The sequence below is a fragment of the Erigeron canadensis genome, chromosome 9 (assembly GCF_010389155.1).
Source record: "Erigeron canadensis isolate Cc75 chromosome 9, C_canadensis_v1, whole genome shotgun sequence".
Classification (NCBI taxonomy): domain Eukaryota; kingdom Viridiplantae; phylum Streptophyta; class Magnoliopsida; order Asterales; family Asteraceae; genus Erigeron; species Erigeron canadensis.
Genome location: NC_057769.1, coordinates 5,288,682 through 5,308,727, shown reverse-complemented (window position 1 = coordinate 5,308,727; position 20,046 = coordinate 5,288,682). Strand labels below are relative to the sequence as shown.

The 20,046-nt window shown below is 31.0% G+C and overlaps 2 protein-coding genes across 2 annotated transcripts; one reads left to right on the top strand and one right to left on the bottom strand.

The window, feature by feature from the left end:
- The first annotated feature begins 2,934 nt into the window (after nucleotides 1–2,934).
- LOC122583078 lies at nucleotides 2,935–3,882 on the top strand. The gene has a single exon (XM_043755518.1). It carries the CDS (start codon nucleotides 2,935–2,937, stop codon nucleotides 3,880–3,882), a length of 948 nt encoding a protein of 315 aa, XP_043611453.1.
- A 9,629-nt stretch (nucleotides 3,883–13,511) lies between these two features.
- Nucleotides 13,512–14,414, bottom strand: LOC122583077 (uncharacterized mitochondrial protein AtMg00810-like). Its single transcript, XM_043755517.1, has one exon. The coding sequence runs from the start codon at nucleotides 14,412–14,414 to the stop codon at nucleotides 13,512–13,514; it is 903 nt and encodes a 300-aa protein (XP_043611452.1).
- Nucleotides 14,415–20,046: the final 5,632 nt, after the last annotated feature.

Sequence of the window (20,046 nt, the reverse complement as noted above, 5' to 3'; positions counted from 1 at the left end):
TTAGGCATGAGGGAGGCATGGATATTTTAAGAAAAAAATGCCGCTCAGGTATGAGAAAAAGAGAGAGTGAGATAATAATTGAATTCACCAAGGATATGAGAGAGAGTTGATATGATTGAAGAAAAATAGTGAGGGATGATAAGACATGAAAAAACATGGTTGTCATGGATTAAACATTATTAGACATAAATTAAGCATTAAATGATGTGAAGGTATATTATTTGTGAATTGACGGACATAACTAAAAGCATGGGAGGCATGAATACCACCATTCTAAGATGTTATTCAGCGACATTCAAATATATATAAGATCTCAAATGAACACACGAGATCTCATGAATACTAGGAGTTAATGACGGCGGTTATCAAATCATATTACTTTCACCTTATCAGATATTCAGATTTTGAAATGTCGAAAATACTTTATATAATTAACATATTTAACCACTAACAAAATTGGTCTACTAAAAATATCCTTAAAGTATTTTTTTTTTTTATAAAAAAACTACACTATATCTTTTATATCAATAACTTACACTAATATGCGCCACCACTAGTCACTGAACAACCACCTGTTGACGTCGTTACAATCATCGACGTCACATAGCACATGCATTTGTCTTAGTTTAATTAAGTGCGTGAATATAAGCTTCATTGTCTAAAAATTGATTGAGCTTTTTCCAATAATTAAGTTGTACGAGTATAATATCTTTTCCTATTTAGTAATGAGTAGTTAATTTTTCCACTATAAAATATCTATAAATTTTTTTTCAAATAAAATGGTATCTTTAATTTTCTTTTATCCGTTATAATATATATAAATTTTTTTATTAAATACATAACGATTCACGAATATCGGTGTATATATAGTTTCTAACTTATCTTAATATATCTTCTAATACAACGACACTAATTCATTTTTCTTTTTTTTCTTTTATAATAATCCTACCTAAAGTATGAAACTATAAATGTGATAATGTTAATTATTGACATCTTATCTTAAAATATCTTAAAGAAAATACTATCAGACATGTAGATAATGTTTTGAAGATTTGGACCATAAGTTTATTTACCTGCCTAATCAAGTCATATAAAACAACATCCAATAAGTTGTCAAATTGGGAGTGGATATGGGGATTGTTCACGAAAAGGAAAAGGTTAATGTGGAAAAATGGATCGTATGGCACGTGCCATATGCGTGGGGCCCATCGGTGAACACCTGTCAAGGAATAAAAGGAAAATGCAATGTGAGACGCGGCTCTTGGGTTCTCCAAAGGTGGAGGTGGTACATTTTTATGGAGTCTTGGGTTACAAGAAAGGGGTCACTATCATCTCTACCCCTTTGGTCTTCTGTAGTTAAAGACTTAATTTTCTGTATTATTGATACTTGATCTTTACTAGGAGTCAAATATAAACTCTAAAAGATTTATGAGTACATAAATTCTAAATATTTAATAAATCAACGTATGTCAAATTTATACGCTAGTAAAAAGATTGTTCGATAAAAAAATTTAAGAAGAAAAATCGTTTATTTTTCAACATAAGATTTTTATAACTAAAGGCATAGTCGGTTACTCGGTTCTATATATATTAGAAGCTAAGGAATTGCTTTGGGTCCTTAAAAACCTAAGGTCTTAGTTTTTGTATAATATGCTTGGTATCTAAATTTTGGGCTAAGAATGTATCATTATATAATTTTTAGTGTAATAATGTTTATTGATTTTTACATCAACCTCTACACTTCTTTTTACTAGTAGTTTAAAAACATAAATTGATGTACTTAATTTTGTTTATTTTAATTAGTATGTTAACGAATTAAACTTCAAAATTTAATCTCGTTTAATATCATAAAAACCTTATATAACCCTGGCTAAAGGTTAATTAAATAATCGAGTCGATCTGACCAGCTTATACATTGACATTAGTCAAACTCTAACACAACTTATTGTGGGAATAATGTTATCTAGCTTATGAGTTGAACATATAGATAACTGATCGATCGTTCTTTCGTCAAACAACTCATACAACCAATATATAAGAAATGTTGTAAATAATTAAATAAGGATTTGATAGGGCACTAATTATGGTGTATTCAATTAATAAAGTCCAAAATTTTTAAATTAGTGTTTCCTTAATTTAATTTAATAATTATCATTTTTATATGAATAATAAATACATAATTTTATATTTGAAAAAAAAAAATAACTTCAATAAATACATCATAACTAATGCCTCTACGATACTAGCTAATTAACAAATCCCTACATTTATACTCTAGCTCTATTAAAGATTATAAGGTGTTGTTGAAAAGTTTATTAATTTGGGACATGCGAATTTATTTATTTGTCTTTATACATATAACTATTCTATACCATTATCTCCATCTCTATTCTCGATTAATTAATTAATGCGGTATTTTTATTTCTCCATTGATATTAATCTTGTGTCTCCAATCATTCTCTTTATAATTATATGTTAAGGTTCTAAAGCTTAGACTTTCGAGACACTAATCACGAAATGAAACTCCCCGTACGCGTTAATAGTATTCGCCGCAACGCCCGGGTAATTTAATTAAACTTGAGGAGAGCAATAACTCGAGGTCATTGGAATAAACTCCTCAATCGAAGGATATGCCTCTTGCCAATTAAAGCCATAATAATATCTTCAAAACCTGTACCATACACACCTATACATTAACACGAATTTCTCGAAGCTAGCTTTGTTTTGGTACACTTTATTAAAGGAAACTGTCTAAGATAATGTTGAATAATATGATTGAGTAAACTAAATAACTTTTCTCCATTATTTATTTAATCAAAACCCTTTTTAAAAACGGAATATTCTCAGCTATAATTCTTTGTACTCTCCATCTATATATACGATGTAAACTTGTCTTTCTTCTAGCACAAAGTTACAAACTAACTTCATCCCAAAATGCCTATTTTCGCTAGAACAAAACAAGCCACCGGTGCATTAGATGACCGGGTAAGAAACCAGATCGTCGGACGCGATATAAGCCAAACCGATCCAGCCTACTTTAGCAGCGGCAGCGAACATAGTAGTGCACACGACATCATTTCCCCGTCTTCTCATTGTATATCTGATCTTTCTCATTGCTTTCTCCAGCAACTTTGCGCTGGAGAAAAAGATGAGAAAGCCGACATTTATGATTCAAACAGTATTGGTTCAGAATCGGAATCAGAATGCGACGAATCTAATTCTGATTCTGATTCTGAAAATACAGATATCATAAATGACGGCTTAATGTCAGTATTTAGAAACCTCGATACTGACAGACACAGGAATCAATTACTGTTTCATGTTACAAAAGCTATAGAGATATCTCGGTCCATAAAACTTAACAATAGTCAAAACCGAAACGTGATGTTGTGTCTACAAAAAATCGGTTACAATGCGGCGGTTTGCAAGACTAGTTGGAAGTCATGCGGCGGGTTAACGGCCGGGAACCACGAGTTCATCGACGTTGTCCGTACAGATACCGGCGACCGTTACTTCATCGACATAAACTTCGCAAGCGAGTTCGAGATCGCGAGAGAAACGAAGCATTTTCGTCGGGTATCGAGACATTTACCGACGGTTTTTGTTGGTAAACAAGAGCATTTAAAACAGGTGGTTAAATTGGTTAGCGACGCGGCAAGAAAGTCGTTAAAAGCAAGAGGATTGTTAGTTCCGCCGTGGCGGAAAAATCGGTTCATGCAAAACAAGTGGTTTGGTCCGTACCGACGGACGGTTAATTATACACCGACGAATAATATTGTGAATAAGTCGCCAATGAGTTCCGTGAATTGTAGTTTGTATGGATTTAACGCCGTTAGTGGAAGTAACGGAGGGTTACTAACTACGGCAACACGTACAAGATAAACTTTTAATTATATTTATTTGTTGGACTTAACTTTGATAATGAGAGATAAATTTTGTAATTGAAATGTGTTTTTGTTTACTTTCCAAAAAAAAAAAAATTTACTTTTGTTTAACGATGATTGTCGAATAGTAAACCCCCTTCGTTAGCTAAAGACCATGGGTCATATGTAAATCAGAATAGTCAGTTGTTTTAACAAGACTTGGTTATATTTTTAATTAGTAATTTTTCACAAAACCCTTTCGAATGTAAGGATAGAACCTTTTCCTCTTGATATCTCATCAAATACTATATACTTAGTATCAACTAATACTTGAATTATTGAATTAATTGAAATGTTATGATAGTGTTTTTTTTGTTTATTCCTAAAAAAATGCTACGTGTGCGTGAGTAATGCCGTTGATGCTAAAAATTAGCATGTATGTTAACGGTGTAAGATTGATTGTTAGTTTTTGGGATGTAAAATGGAACGTAAAATATGTAGATAATAATGCACTCTCACCAAAAGGTTGAACAGTTAGTTTAATGATTGTAGCTACTTTTTTGGGTCCTCGCTTCTCGTCAGAAAAGAACTACGAGTACATATAAATTATTCTCAACAATTTTTGTTTTGTTTGATAATAAGCGTACGTCCCATATATGCGCCTAGCTTCAAGAATTTAAATTATATCATATCGTTTAGAAGTATGAATGTCATTTGCATTGAGTTTAAGCGGAGCCAAAACTTCTATCTGAACGATTTGTAGATTTTGTCAAAAATAGTAGCCAATTTGATACACAAATTAAGCAACTACGAACTAAGACATATGTTTGACTATCATATTGACACTAACTAAAATTTTTTGTAATTTTCAAAGGAATAAGTGCATAAAATATAAACAAATTTTGCTGTTATTATTAACAATATCATCGTTAATAGAACCATCATTATTAACAATATCATCGTTAATAGAACCATCTTGAAGCTAGTTGTTTTGTCTTTTGGCGAGCTTTAATGAAGACATGATGTCTTTGTTATAATAAAATTTCTTTCCTAAATGTCATTATTCATGTAGTGGAGTTTTTGTGTTTGTAACTTTCTTTTACTTTTGGGCCCTCAAATGCATTGCTAGTGATCTTTTATTTTTAATATATAAGATAATGTCGGTCCAATAAAAAAACTAACAATGTGTTATCAATAATAGAAATCATTGTTCAAATCTTTGGTTATTACTATTAGTAACATTCTTAACGTATTTGACCTTAATTCGTTATGATATATTAATAAACTCATTGATTGTGGGTTCAAGCTAGATGTTGAACACGTGATTGTAGCTTATAGGATGTAGTTCTTTACTTCTTTTTCTAAAATGTAGAAAATTGTGTTATCTAGCTATGACTATTACCCAAAGTCTTTTGTTGTAATTGTTGATATTTATATTTATGTTTATTTTAAAGGATGATCGATCTATTGGTATTGTTAACCGTATCTATCTAGTTAGATATATATAATTACAGTTATTTTGTTAATTGTTTATCTATACTTCTTATTAAAGAATATATACTCTCCTCAAAATGGAAAGTGTTATCAAAATGTCATATGCGAAATTATCAAAATATCCTTAATAAACACCCCACTATGGAAGGATTTTTATAAATTACCAAATTTGTCCTTAATGAATTAATTTACATCATAAACCCTTTATCTTGCTAATTTACATTTTAAGTCCTTATCTTTTAAAATAGTTCTATTATCTTAACATCAACTTACACCACTCGACACCAATTGTCGATGTCATCACCACGCGTCACCAACCCCACTATACCGCTGTCGCCGCATTGCGCAGGTACCGTGCTCGTCTTGATAATGTACTCTATACTCCGTAGTTAATATATCCATGTATATTTGTAAGAAAGAGCATACATTTTGCTCTTTTCTTATATTATCTATATTATTCGTATATATTAAAAATAACAATATTTTATTATCTACATATTTTCACTTAGCACCTTTTAAAATATTTTCACATACACTATCTTCTTAACATTAACGATTATATATCAATCATTTATCTTTAAAAATATCTCCATTAATCCTTTACATCAATTATTTACACCAAATTGACGCCGTTTCCACCATCAACAGTCATCGTCACAACCACCGTCGCATTTGCGCAGGTACCATGTTAGTTATGTACGAGTATAATCATTTTGGGTATAACACTGTAACCTTGTACGGGGTATCTGTCATGCATTAAAGTAATTATGCATAAATCAATGGCAAACATGAAAGGCGTGGGAGGGCAATATGTAAATGATATATTGGAGTCATGTAAAATGATGTGACAGAAATTTGTGGATAAGATGTGACAACTGGCTTGATGTTAACACTTCATTTTTACTTTTCCTGTTATCATTTTTCAAACAAATTATCGTCACGGAGACTCTTTTAATTTGCATTTTTTTTTTATACCAATTTACTGTGAAAGTTAGTGAATTGCTGGTCTAGTAACTCTATGAACGATTCTTTGGCGTGTTTTTTTTTTCCTTAAAAAAAGATAACAACTCTTTGAAAGTTTATACATAATTATATTAATATTTTATATATACCCAAGTTTAAAGACTTAACGAATTTAATTAAAAAAGCTTAATCTATTAAATCATTTAAAATGTTTGTTTTCTTTTATTTAATAAACAAAAAGAATTATATTGATTAATTCATACATACATTATTTATCCATCAGTCACTTAATGGTTAAAAAAACAAACAAATCCTTACTCAAACTCGTCTTTAACTAATTCTGATTTCCAGGGACGGTATAAAGAGGGGGCAAAGGCGGCAAATGTTCCCTTGAAATTTAAATTTTATCATGTATTTTTGAATTTTTCATTGATTTTTGAATTTTTTTTAGTAGTAATTTAACATATTGTCCTATTTTGGATTAATTTTTCATGAAGATTTTAGTATTGATCCTTTTCAGATTTTTTACTTTGGTACCGCCTCTGCCAATTTCTCCAACTTACGAGCCCATTCCTATGGCGTCGGTTTGATAGTGAAAAGCAATGTGCATCGGTTTGGAAAACTGATCCACCATTGAAGTCTCTTCAATTACTTTAAAAGTTTCTTTTTTATAATTGTCTTTACAAAATTCAATACAATCTTGTTTGTTAAAGTTTAATTTTATTAGGATTTTGCTTAACAAAATCTTAAAAATTATAGTTAAAGTGTATTAAATAAATGTGCATTTATCATAAAATTTAAAAGTAAAATTTGATATGAAAAATATTTTTTTTTAAACACAACACTAGAGAATGATTTTCCTTTAATTAAATAACCTTAATATAATTTCATATATTCACAACATGTGAGCTCTGAGTTTATGAATGTATCTATACTTCTATATTACTATATAAAAGATTATATACTTTTGTTGAAAAGTTAGAAAAATGAGAAATGCAAAATGACCATTATACCCTTAATGAATTAATTTACACTATTGGTCCCTTATCTTTTAAAATACCTCACTACCCCTTTAGCTCAATTACCTCTGCATCAATTACATTTACATCAACCTACACCACTCGACACCGCCACCACCAATAGTCGCACCATCATCACATGTCGCCGACACCACCAAACCACCATAACCATCACCGCCGCATTGTGCGGATACCGTGCTAGTCTTATTTTAAAAGTTATATATTTACAGAAGGTTGGAAGGGTGATGCTAGTAGAACTGATAATCCTTTTTATTATTTGTGCAACTTTAATCAAAACAAGTTATGTAGCCTAAACATAACACGTGCAAATCCAGTGTTATATATATGAAAAAATTATATATTATTGCAACTCACATCTTTTAATGATGATCATCTATTATTTATGTTATCCTTCTTTTTTTAGCTTTTATTAGTTCACAGTGTTTTAACTTTTAAGTATCTGTTTGTACAATATCTATTAAATTAGGCTTCCCAATTTAATTAAGAGATCTCATCGGATATGCAACATTTTTCTGTGAGATCGATCTAGACCTGATGCCAGTTAAATGATATTCACTTTTGATTCTTTCTTTTAATTATTTCAAAGCCATATCCTTACTAACAATGTATGATTAGGCTCTAATAAATTGCTATATACATAATTAAAAATTAAGTAACCAAACCACAATTTTTCAAGAATAAAATCGATGCCAATCTCAATGGGTTAGATCATATATGTTGCATCTAGGACTGCCGAGAAATAAGATAATCTCCAAGAAAAATGCCCAAGCATAATGTGGGTCGATTTTCGAGTGTCTCATTAGGTAGGAAGACTAAAAATGACAGAGGCAAATAACACCAAACCATGTTCTAAAATGCTATGAACATATATTTTTCTGAACAATTAGTCGGTAAATACTTCACCGTATAATGGTGAAGTCATGCACGTATTCTAAATTACAAAATGTAGACCATAAGCCGTTACAGATGATTCAGGAAAAAAACACACAGCGTTGTCACTCATGAGAGTCGAATCCTAAACATATGAGAAAAACCAAGAATGTATCTGCCAGTTGAGCTAGCTTCATTTGCTTGCATAAAATGTGTTATGAGAATAGCGAAATGTGGCTCTCCAAGATCATATTGCATACAAACATGTTGAATATAAAAAACTTGTTTTATCCACTAAATATTGTTTATTAGTTATATATTTCAAGAATATTAAAGCGAATAACATATATCTAATAACGTTTAGGTCGACAAAAGCAAGACATATGTATTGAAATTGAGTAGTACAAATGGGTATAAATAATCTAGTTGACTTTTATTTACGATCGTAAGATAATATATGCTTTGTTCTTCTTTTTTCTTGAAAATAACTAAAACAAATATTTAAAACTCGTGATCTTTTAATTAAGATATCATTATTTTACATGAGTTGTTTGCAGACTTTGGACCACTTAATTTGATCCAAATGTGGGCTACTCTTTAGTTGTGCTTATAAAATTAAATTAGATTATATGAATTCTGATTGCTCAGAAAATCTTGGGTATAATGACACCCTTATGGCCTTATACGACCAAAATTCCTTCCAATCGTAATATCGTATAATATATGATAATGATAATATAATTATTGTTTTAGCATCTTGCAGTTGGATTGGTGGCTAACGAATTGGCTTTCTTTAACAGTTCTTATATTCGAATTGAATTAGCTCCAATATTAGAGGTGGTCAAGAAAAAGTTCGAAACATTTACAAATATCATCAATTAGGTCATATACATCTAAGTTTAAAAGATCTCTTCTTGTTCAAATAACTTGAATAAGAAACACCCTAATTTATTTACTGTTTTGTTTTTTATTCATTTTATATCAGAAATAATTTACTACTACAAATTTAATGATTTTGGTTCAGTCGGACCACCAGCATGTTGTACTTGTAAGATTAGCCTCTTTTTTTTTTCCCGAACATTCAATCGGGACACGATATCAGAAAAACCCCACCGTATAATGGTGAAGTCTTGCACGTACTCTACACAATGAGATATGATGTTGACTATAGGCCATTACAAATATTCAGAGGAAACACATCAAGACTTGTCATCCCTAAAGATCAAACTGAAAACCTTAATTAAAACCTGGGTATGCCTGTGCAACAGACCAATTGAACTAGTCATGATTGTCATTAAGGTTAACCTCTTAATCTTTGAATTCGGCACCACATTTTATAATATTGTTGCTTTCCATTTAAGAGTTTATTTGATAAGATAACATATTTGTAATTATTGGCCTATAAAGTTCTCGAGACAATTTAAAATGTTATTTACCAAATTGCCAAAAAATTCTCTTTTCCAAAAAATTATTCGCAAACCAAGAAAATATAATAAAAGATATATGTAACTAATTAAATCTAATAGCCATTAGGATGTTAGCTTAGTGGTCAGGGGTTTTCCACTAAGTGGTTTCCACCTAAGGAGTCTCAGGTTCGAATCCTGCCACATACAAATTAAATGTGGTAAAAGGGCCTTAGCAATGCTATACTCATCTAACACATGAGTAGCAAACCCTTTAGGACATTGTCATGAGTTGAATCGGCGTGAACGCAAATTCATTCTTACACCTATATATATTTAATTATATTTAATTTAATAAAGCATGCATGACTTAACAAATTGTAATAATAATTAATCAAGGAGTATACATGTTTAACGTGTAAATAGTTAATGTTCTTAACCAAATTCTATAAGATAAACAAACATGATAGGATATTAGGATAGAACGAATACGTAGTAATCAAATACGACTATAACGATTAACGAGTACATAATTGATTTTACTACTTGGGCCTATTATCTTCAATCCTTAAAAAAAGCTAAGTATTGTTTCTACCAGGAGGCCCATTTATTATAACTATAGCCCTATGGGCTATACACTTTTCCTTTCTAACTGCTAAACCCATTATCTGCCACACAGTGGCCAGTGCACTATTTTTCCTACCAACATCATAGATGGTGGGCCAAAAATTGCCATGACAACTATTTATTATTTTGTTAACATTTTATGATCTTATGTTTGAAACTCATTTGTAATCCTATGATTTAAAAGAGTATTTTTAGCATAGAACATGATTGACTAGTATTAGAAGCTTATTAAGCAGTCTTCAATGTAGTTTCTTCAGTTTCCAAATATCGTAAAATGGTTTCTTTTTACCGTTTCCGCGTTTTTTAACACGTGAAAAACTCATTAAGCTAGCACATATACAAAGCTGATTTATCAATTTAAATAGACTCACCGAGAACTGCACATGACTCTACAAGTCATTTGACTAATTAGCTCATATCAAGGTTATCACCCTCTGCACAGCTTCAAAGATAGCAAAACAGTCAGATTGTAATTTAGCGAATAACTTCTAACCAATAAATTATATCGACGGTCTTCGCCCAAATGAGGATTAATAGGTTCAGATAGTACTTGAAGAGTTGAAGTGAACCACAAAACCTGTGCCTATGTTTAAAAATGGCCCAAAGTCTTTATAAGTCCTATTATTATTGGGCTACATGAGGCCCTTGTATATGAAAACATGAAGAAGTCACTTTTCCCAAATATATTCCTTTTTCATTTTAATGCATTACGGGGTGTTTGATTCGTTGCTATGAAAACACGGAGATAGAATCAATTTCGAAACCCAACCTCTTAGATGGGCTTTGATATCTAAACCCGACTTATTTTATTGTGTTTGATACCTAAACGCAACCCTTAGATGGCTTATGTACCTAAAATTAATACCAAAGATTATAAAATCAAACAATCTTAATCGGAATGAAACTTATTCGTTCTATCTCAATTGTTATAGACCAAACAAAACCTATATGACTTGGTAGTAGATGACTTCACGGTAGAAATAATCTTAAAAACATTATATGAATCTATAAATAATTGTACGAATATGTCAAAACTCTATAAATTCTACATGACCAATAGCCCAAGTAATTGAATGTTTAATTATTGGCTTCAAATAATTATTGAAGTGGTACCAGAAAATTTAAGGCAACATGAATAGGGTGGGTTAGTGTTTGTCACATTATATGATAGTATTTTGTGTATCATTGAAAATGACGAAAAAGGGTTAGTGGGGTAAGTAAGAATGCAAAGGCCTTTGGGGAGTGCCACGTGGTGGATAATACGTGGGCCTAGTGGAATCGTACGGACATGATGTGGTGTTAAGTGAATATAGTGGTGACCATGGATCATATATCTTGATCTACACTTCAAATTTTCAAATTATTTTGATAGTAGACAAGGAGAATGCCGACGTGGAAAATGATAGGATTTTCATAAACATTAGCCTAAAAATCTTTTTAAACTTTTATGAATGTCATAAGTACTTTCACATGTCCTAATTTTCCCTTTTAAATTTTCATATATCATCATCTAATTAATTAAAAGAATTTTTAGGCTAATCAATTAGAAGGATTAATCATTTCCCCTTTTAATATTCCTCACCTCCCCAATTATTATAAGTCAATAGTTATATAAGCATAGAGGAAAGTTATATTAGTAACCCAAAAAATTACAAGAACTTTTAATAACTTTTTTTATATTAAAATTAAAATTATTTACTATATGATTGTTTACACATCTTCATAGTTCATATAACTATATAACTTCTTATAAATGTTCATATAATTATTTATATACATTTGATTAACACCAATTTAATGAAAACATTTATTAACAAAATACTTGCATTTATATGATCGACTGGCACACATGTGCTTATAGCATTCTTGGTGCACATGTGATCATAAAATTCACATCTCCAAAAATGTTCTAATAGATAATAATTCATGTCTCTACATAATTGTAAAATCCAAATTTTTATCTAAATAATTCAAAAACAATCAAGAAACAATCATCATGTAAAGAATAATCATTGGTTAAATTTGATTTAAAAAATTTCTAAAAGTTCCTGTAACTTTTGAGGTTTCTAAAATAACTTTTTACTGTAAGTATAAAATAATTCATATGAATATATAATAATGTGTATCGACATTCTTACAACAAGACACAGAAATGACAAGTAAGATACAAACATATGAAAGATGTCAATATCACTTTTTGTGTTTAATAGAAGTGTTTGAAGATAAACATAAATCCAAATTGATTAACTAGATCTTCATTTGCTTAGAAAAGCTTGATCGAATGTTGATGCATTTTGTACTTTTAGATAATAAATATTGTGGTGGGTAATGTATAAAATTTAGTGTAAAAAATAAATAAATAAATAAATAAAAAATTTCTGTTTTGTGTTTTGTGTTCGAAGTTCTTAACAAATATTCACCTTATTTTTGCGTATTATTACAACATTCTAAAGTTCATTAATTGAACCAAATTATGGAAATATATATACTTTTTGACATATATTAAAAAGGAAATGAAGGCGGCTTCCCTTAATTATAATTTACTTGTACTAGTTGAAGTGATTAAGACATTTCGTTTCACAATTTGGATATTTGTTCACCGACACAAATTCCCATCAAACTTAATTAATTACTACTCGTATATAATACATTCAACATAATATAACTTTTAAATTGTTTAAGCCGCCCTCATAGTGGCACATAGCCACATATGTCTTGTTAATCAGAAATAGCAACATCCATTCCTTTTATTTTATCGGTATTGGTATATCAACCTTTGGGTCTTTATACTTGTGAGAAACTAGAATCAAACACGAATATGATCTGATCTATGATCAGATTTAGAGAAAAAATATTAAGAAGGAAATTATTATAATATGATTGTTTATATATAGAGTTTATTATTACAGAATTTATGAATAATATCAAGAACAATATCTAATATCACCAAGATGATGATACTAATTAATACAGAGAATATATATGAATTTTGAGAGAGTAATAGTCGAACAAAAAATATCCAGCCAAAGAACTACTCTAATCCACACATAATGTGGTATTTATATGAGGGAAATAATGCTATTTACATTTTGCACTCAAATCTTCTATTTGTAGCATTCCAGTCAACTTCTTTCTTCTCTTCATAGTCTTAGTCCTTTTATCTTCTAAATAAGCATCCTTAGCCCCTCGTAAACATGAAACATTACATATACAACCATAGTCAGATATCAAGGCAATATTGTATGTAGCATTTAACATCCCCCCTCAATATTAGCCTTGAATAAGTCAATAAGACCTAGCTGATTGCACAAAAAAGAATGTTGCTTTGAACCTAGGCTTTTAGTGAACAAATCTGCTATATTCATTTCTGATTTAACTTTCACAGTTTTAATTACACCTGCAGCAATTTTTTCTCTTGTAAAATGCAAATCTATATCAAAATGCTTTGTTCTTTCATGAAATACAGGATTTGAAGCAATTTGTATAGCAGATTTACTATCACTATGAACAGAAACAGGCAACATGTTTTTCTCACAGCCTAAATTTTTCAACAGGTTCAAAAGCCAAATAATTTCACATGTAACAGTTGCTAATGCCCTATATTCTGCTTCTGCAGAGGATCTAGCAACTGTTGGTTGTTTCTTACTTTTCCATGAGATAAGTGTATTACCAAGGAAGACAGAGTAACTAGTGACAGACCTTCTAGTATATAAGCATCTAGCCCAATCAGAATCAACAAAAGCTTTAAGAGATAGTGACTTACATGTTTGGATATGCAAGCCTTTACCAGGAGAATTCTTTAGATATCTAAGAATTCTGAGACCAAGTTGAAAATGTTCAACCATAGGAACATGCATGAACTGGCTAAGACATTGAACTGCATAGCTTATATCAGTTCTTGTTAAAGTAAGATAAATCAACTTGCCAATCAATCTTTGATAAACAGAAATGTTCTCAAGAGGCTTACTCTTTGCATTATTAGGTTTAATAGTCATATTAATTTCTAAAGGTGTTGCAATAGGTTTGCAACCAAGTAAACCAAAATCATTTAGCAACTCCAAGCAATATTTCCTTTGTGATAAACATAAACCTTGATTAGTATCCAAAACTTCAATTCCAAGAAAATATTTGAGTTTACCAAGATCTTTTATCATAAATTTAGAATTTAAGAATTCTTTAACTTTGTTTATTTCCACAAGGTTATTTCCAGTAATAACAATATCATCTTAATACACAAGTAGAGCAATAAAACAAGCATTATCAGACTTCACATACAATGAGTAATCACATTTACTCTGAATGAAACCATATTCTATTAAGGCACTAGACAATTTTGCATTCCATTGTCTAGGTGCTTGCTTAAGACCATATAAAGACTTTACTAGTTTGCATACTTTACCATCATTCTTATCAAAATACCCTTGAGGTAATTTCATATATACATCTTCATGAAGATCGCCATATAAAAAAGCATTATTAACATCTAATTGAAACAAAGGCCATTTTTTAGAAACAACAATGGTAAGAAGGGATCTAATAGTAACCATTTTTACCACAGGAGAAAAAGTCTCCTCAAAATCAACCCCTGCTTTTTGACTAAAACCTTTGGCCACTAATCTGGCCTTATACCTTTCTATTTCCCCTGAAGCTTTGTATTTAATTTTATATATCCATTTACAACCAATAGGTTCCCTTCCAGGAGGTAAATCAGTAAGAATCCATGTACCATTTCTAATCAAAGCTTCCATTTCTAAATTCATAGCATCTATCCAATTTTGATTTTTAACAGCCTCATAATAAGAATTCGGTTCAACTTCTTTATTAAGATTAGATACAAAAGCATAAGCATTTAAACTCAAATTAGCATAATTAATAACTTTATTTAAAGGATATTTCACTTTACCAGTCAGTTCAAAATCATGCAATCTTTTAGAAAGAATTCTATTTCTATCAGATCTATTTAAACCCACATTGACATCAAAATAAGAACTAGTAGTGCCCTCAGGAGGATTATTAATCATTTCATCTTCATTAGTAGAAAGCTCAACAACATTATCACTGGTAGAGCTAGAACTGCCAAGTGAATGATCACTGGTAGTTCTAGATGTACTGCCAAGTGATGGTTGTGGCTCATTGCCAAATGAAGTGTCACCTTTACAGCTTTCCTCTTCATCATTGGCACTTTTATAAAAGTCATTATCCTCATTTAAAATGGTATCATCAAAGTTATCAAAGAAATTTAAATGATTTATAGAATTTTTCACAGATTTTAAAACTTCTTCATTATTCATAGTGAAAGGAAATATATTTTCATAAAACTTAACATCCCTAGAAAAAGTATAAGTTTTTGACTCAAGACAAAACAATTTATATCCTTTTTTAGAATTAGAATATCCAACAAAAACACATTTATCAGCTTTAGACTCAAACTTATCAGAAACATTCATCTTAGTAGCAAAACACAAACAACCAAACACTCTTAAATGTATTAAACTTGGTTCAAAACCATGTACCATTTCATAAGGAGTTTTGCCTTTTAAAACAGAAGAAGGTGTTCTATTTATCAAGTATGAAGCAGTCAAAACACAATCAGCCCATAGATACAAAGGAATTCCCCCTGAAGCATAAGAGACCTAGCCACATTAAGAAGGTGTCTATATTTCCTTTCAGCCACCCCATTCTGTTGAGGTGTATAAGCAATAGTAGTTTAGTGTAAAATTCCTTTCGAGTGACATAAGAGATTAAAAGAGTTATTTACAAATTCAGTGCCATTATCACTTCTTATAATTTTCACATTCACGGAAAATTGAGTTAAAAGTAGGTTTATAAAGAAATTCACATGATTAAACACTTCAGTTTTTGATTTCATCATGAAAGTCCAAACTGCTCTAGTGAAATCATCCACAATTGTTAAGAAATATTTAAAACTTTCTTTGCTGGTAACTGATATGTTGTATTTTAGACCCATTTCCCACAATGAATATAGTTGTTTTAGCATGGTTTATAAGTCGTTTTTTTGTATACATTTGGTGCGTTTATGGTATTTGTTAGTGTTTCAGGCTACTGACAGGTATTTAAGCGTAAATCGGGAGAAAACGACATTATTTAGGTGAAATAAGTGCTAACGGATGATTCCTGGAGTGTTTGGATGAAGATAGCAGAAAGTCAACGAAAGTCAAAGCTGAAAAATGGGGAGTTGCCCCGCAACTTGGTAGTTGCCCCGCAACTGGAAAATAGAGGAGAATCGTTGCCCCGCAACACTTTCAGCTTTAAATGATTGGACTTCAACATGTCAACGTGAAGCTAGACCTAGTTGCCCCACAACTTGGTAGTTGCCCCGCAACTAGGTCCGAATCTGGGCAAATTTTTTGGAAACATATAAATAGCTTGCTTAATCATTCCAAAACCCTATCTCATACTTTCCAGCCGTTTTTAAGACTTTTTGAGGAGACTTTTGATCAGATTTATCATCCTTGAAGATCGATATTACGATTGGATTATTCTCGTTATTTCCGTTCAATTCTTTGTATTCGGTAACGATGAATTCTCTCTATTTGATTTGTTATTTCATATTTAATATGAGTGGCTAATCGTCTTTTCACCCATCTTGATGGAGTGAGACATTATGTAAGGATTGCACAATTTCATTAATTCCAATGATTTGATTTAACATTGTGTCGTGATCTTAATCTATTAATTCTTTGTTATTCAATTATTGATTGCGGATAATTTATATTCATTTCTTGGTGACGACTAGGGTTTGAGTATAGGTTATTTTAATTGCTTTTCATGAAGTAATTAGTTCTATGACGGGTACGGTAGAAAGTAATCATTAATTAATAAGAATTAACGGGTTAATGGTTGGGTACAATCAATAGGGACAATTGTTATCTGAAATGACCAAAACCATTGTTTAACTAGAGAAGTTATAAATAGATGTCTCGGGGTACCGGTCTTAATAATGAAACTAGTTAATTCAAGAGAGTCGAATAAATTGTTAACTTGACGGGTACGGGGTTGGCAATTAATTTGAGTCTCGGTTGTTAAATCTTTAGTTGAATTTGAGCTTCGTCAAAAGTGCAATTCTAGCGTGTGTCGAGCGAAGTCAAGATGGGTGACCTTTAAATTCTTGTTTTAAACTTCAATCGCCTTTCCGATTAATCCTTTGGGATTACTAATTTTCAACTAACTACTTGCATCGTGGCAACTCGGCCACAAAACCCCCCCATTTTTACTTGAATCATTTAACGTTTTTCAAATGTTTGTTTAAGTCCTTGCGAACGATCTCGGCTTACCATTTCTCACTATACTGCATACGATCAGGTACACTGCCTGTGAGTGTGTAGTTATCAGTATTTTTCGGTAAATCGTGTTATAAATTTAAAGCTAGATTTCGCACATCAGTAACCTTGTAAGGTCCCTAGACATCCAAATGTAATAAATCACCAAGTTTTTTTGTTTTATGATCACTCAAAGGAAAAGGTTCTCTAACTTGTTTAGCCTTGTGACAAACATCACAAGGACTTAAAGAACCAAAAGAAGTCAAATTCAATTTATTATGAAATCTAGATAAGGCTTGGTCAGCAGGATGACCAAGTCTTAAATGCCAAAGAAACTTAGAATCAGAAGGAATACAAGCAGAATTACACACCATTTTAGAACACATTGGCACATCATCATATACATACAATCCACCTTGTTGACTACCAGTCCCCAGGAGATTCTTTTGAGGTAAATCCTGAAGATAACATTTATTCTCATCAAATCCTACAAAAATCTTATTATCTCTTGCCAATTTATGCACAGACATTAGGTTAACAGAATAATCTGGTACAACCAATACATCAAACAAAACAATACCATTTTTTAAATGTAAGTTCCCAATTTTAGTAACAGTAGCACAAGTGCCATTTGGATGTCCAATTTTTAGATTTAAATCGGAAATGTCAACAACTTGAGAAAGACCTTTATCAGAATTAGTCATATGTTGATTTGCACCAGAATCCATAATCTAAGCAAGTAAAGCTTTAACAAGATATGCATTGCAACTAAAAAACCAAGAATTACTAAATACAGGCATACCTGCCATATTAGCATGCAGACCAGAAAAAGTAGATGGAGAAGAAGATTTGGAATCTATCAAACTTAACAACTTTGAAACTTGATCAGCAATCAAAGAAGCAAGAACAGAATCATTCACAGAATTAGAAGTTACAGAATGAGAAACCTTGTGATCAACATTCACATGATTATTAGAAAACTTAGGACCATTTTGAAAATTAGGCCTTTTATATCCCAACTGAAAACATCTGTCAATTGTATGTCCAATTCTATGACAATTAGTGCATTGAAGATTAGGATTTGGAGGTCTAAAAGTCCTTGCATTGTTGTCAAAAGATTTCTTTGATTCAAAATTATTATCAAAGGTTTTTTTATTATCAAAAGGTGGTTTATATGGTGCAGGTTTAGAAGAATTATTTCTTGAAAAATTACTTTTAGCAGAAAATACACCAGCAGAGTTATTTTTATCAGTTAACCCAGCCCTATGAGATTCTTCTCTTGAAATTATTGCATAAGCGGTTTTCACAGAAGGCAAAGGTTCTTTAGTCAAAATATTAGACCTGACACCCATGTAAACATCACCTAAACCCATCAAAAATTGCATCAATCTCATCAAATCATTATGATCTTTAACAGTAGCAGCAGCAGTACAAGTACATACAGGTAAAGTAACCATGTCTCCACAAAGATGTCAAATTATGATAATATTCAGAAAGAGAAGCATCATTTTGAGTTAACGAGTTTATTTTATGATGCAGATTAAAAATAACAGAACCATCCAGTTTATCATAAGTGTTTTTCAATTCTTGCCAAACCATTGTTGCATTTTTAGAGAAAATTTGACCAAGATAGAGTTCTTGTGACACAACCTAAAATCCAATTAAGCACAACAGCGTTGCATCATTCCCACTGATTAGCTAAAACAGGATTATCATTAGATTTCAAGCAAGTTCCATCAATAAATCCTATCTTATTTTTAGTATGCAAAGCAAGTTCCATAGCACAAGACCACACTTTGTAATTATCAGTTCCAAGCAATTTAAAACCAATAAGAGGAGTACTAACAGTATCACTAGCATGCAAATACGAAGGATCACCAAAATCAAGCTTACTTATCTTAGTTATCTCAAAATCATGTTCATTATCAGATTCTTCATTATGCACATAATTTGGTGGAGTATTACCAGTATGAACAGAACCAGACATTTTAATAAAATTTTAAGCACACAAGCAGACAATCAAATAAACAACACACAACAGAATTAAGCAGATTAAAAAAATAACACAAATAAGCAAAATTATCACACAAAACAGAAGAAGCAAAAACAGAACAATTAATCCAACAAGTAAAAAACACTCACAGACAAAGAAACTACAAATTTCTTCTCAAAAAAAAATGTAGAAAATATATCTTAACCTCACAAACGTGTCAGTGACAGGATTCCTAACCTCTCGTATGAAGGCAGGTCAAGTATTAACACGCCTGGTTTTATGAGATTTAAGATAGAGAAAAACTTGATATATATATATAAGATTTTGGTTTTGAGTAGAAAAAACAAGCAGAATGAAACAAATATAATAGAATAAAAAAGGATAAGAATAAAATACAGTGCTATTAATGCCGATGGTAGAGGAACCCTAATTCTCCTCTTGATTCACTTAGTCAAGATAAGTAATCAGGATCTGGTATGAAATCCAGAAACCCTAATTTTTCCTCGATTCACT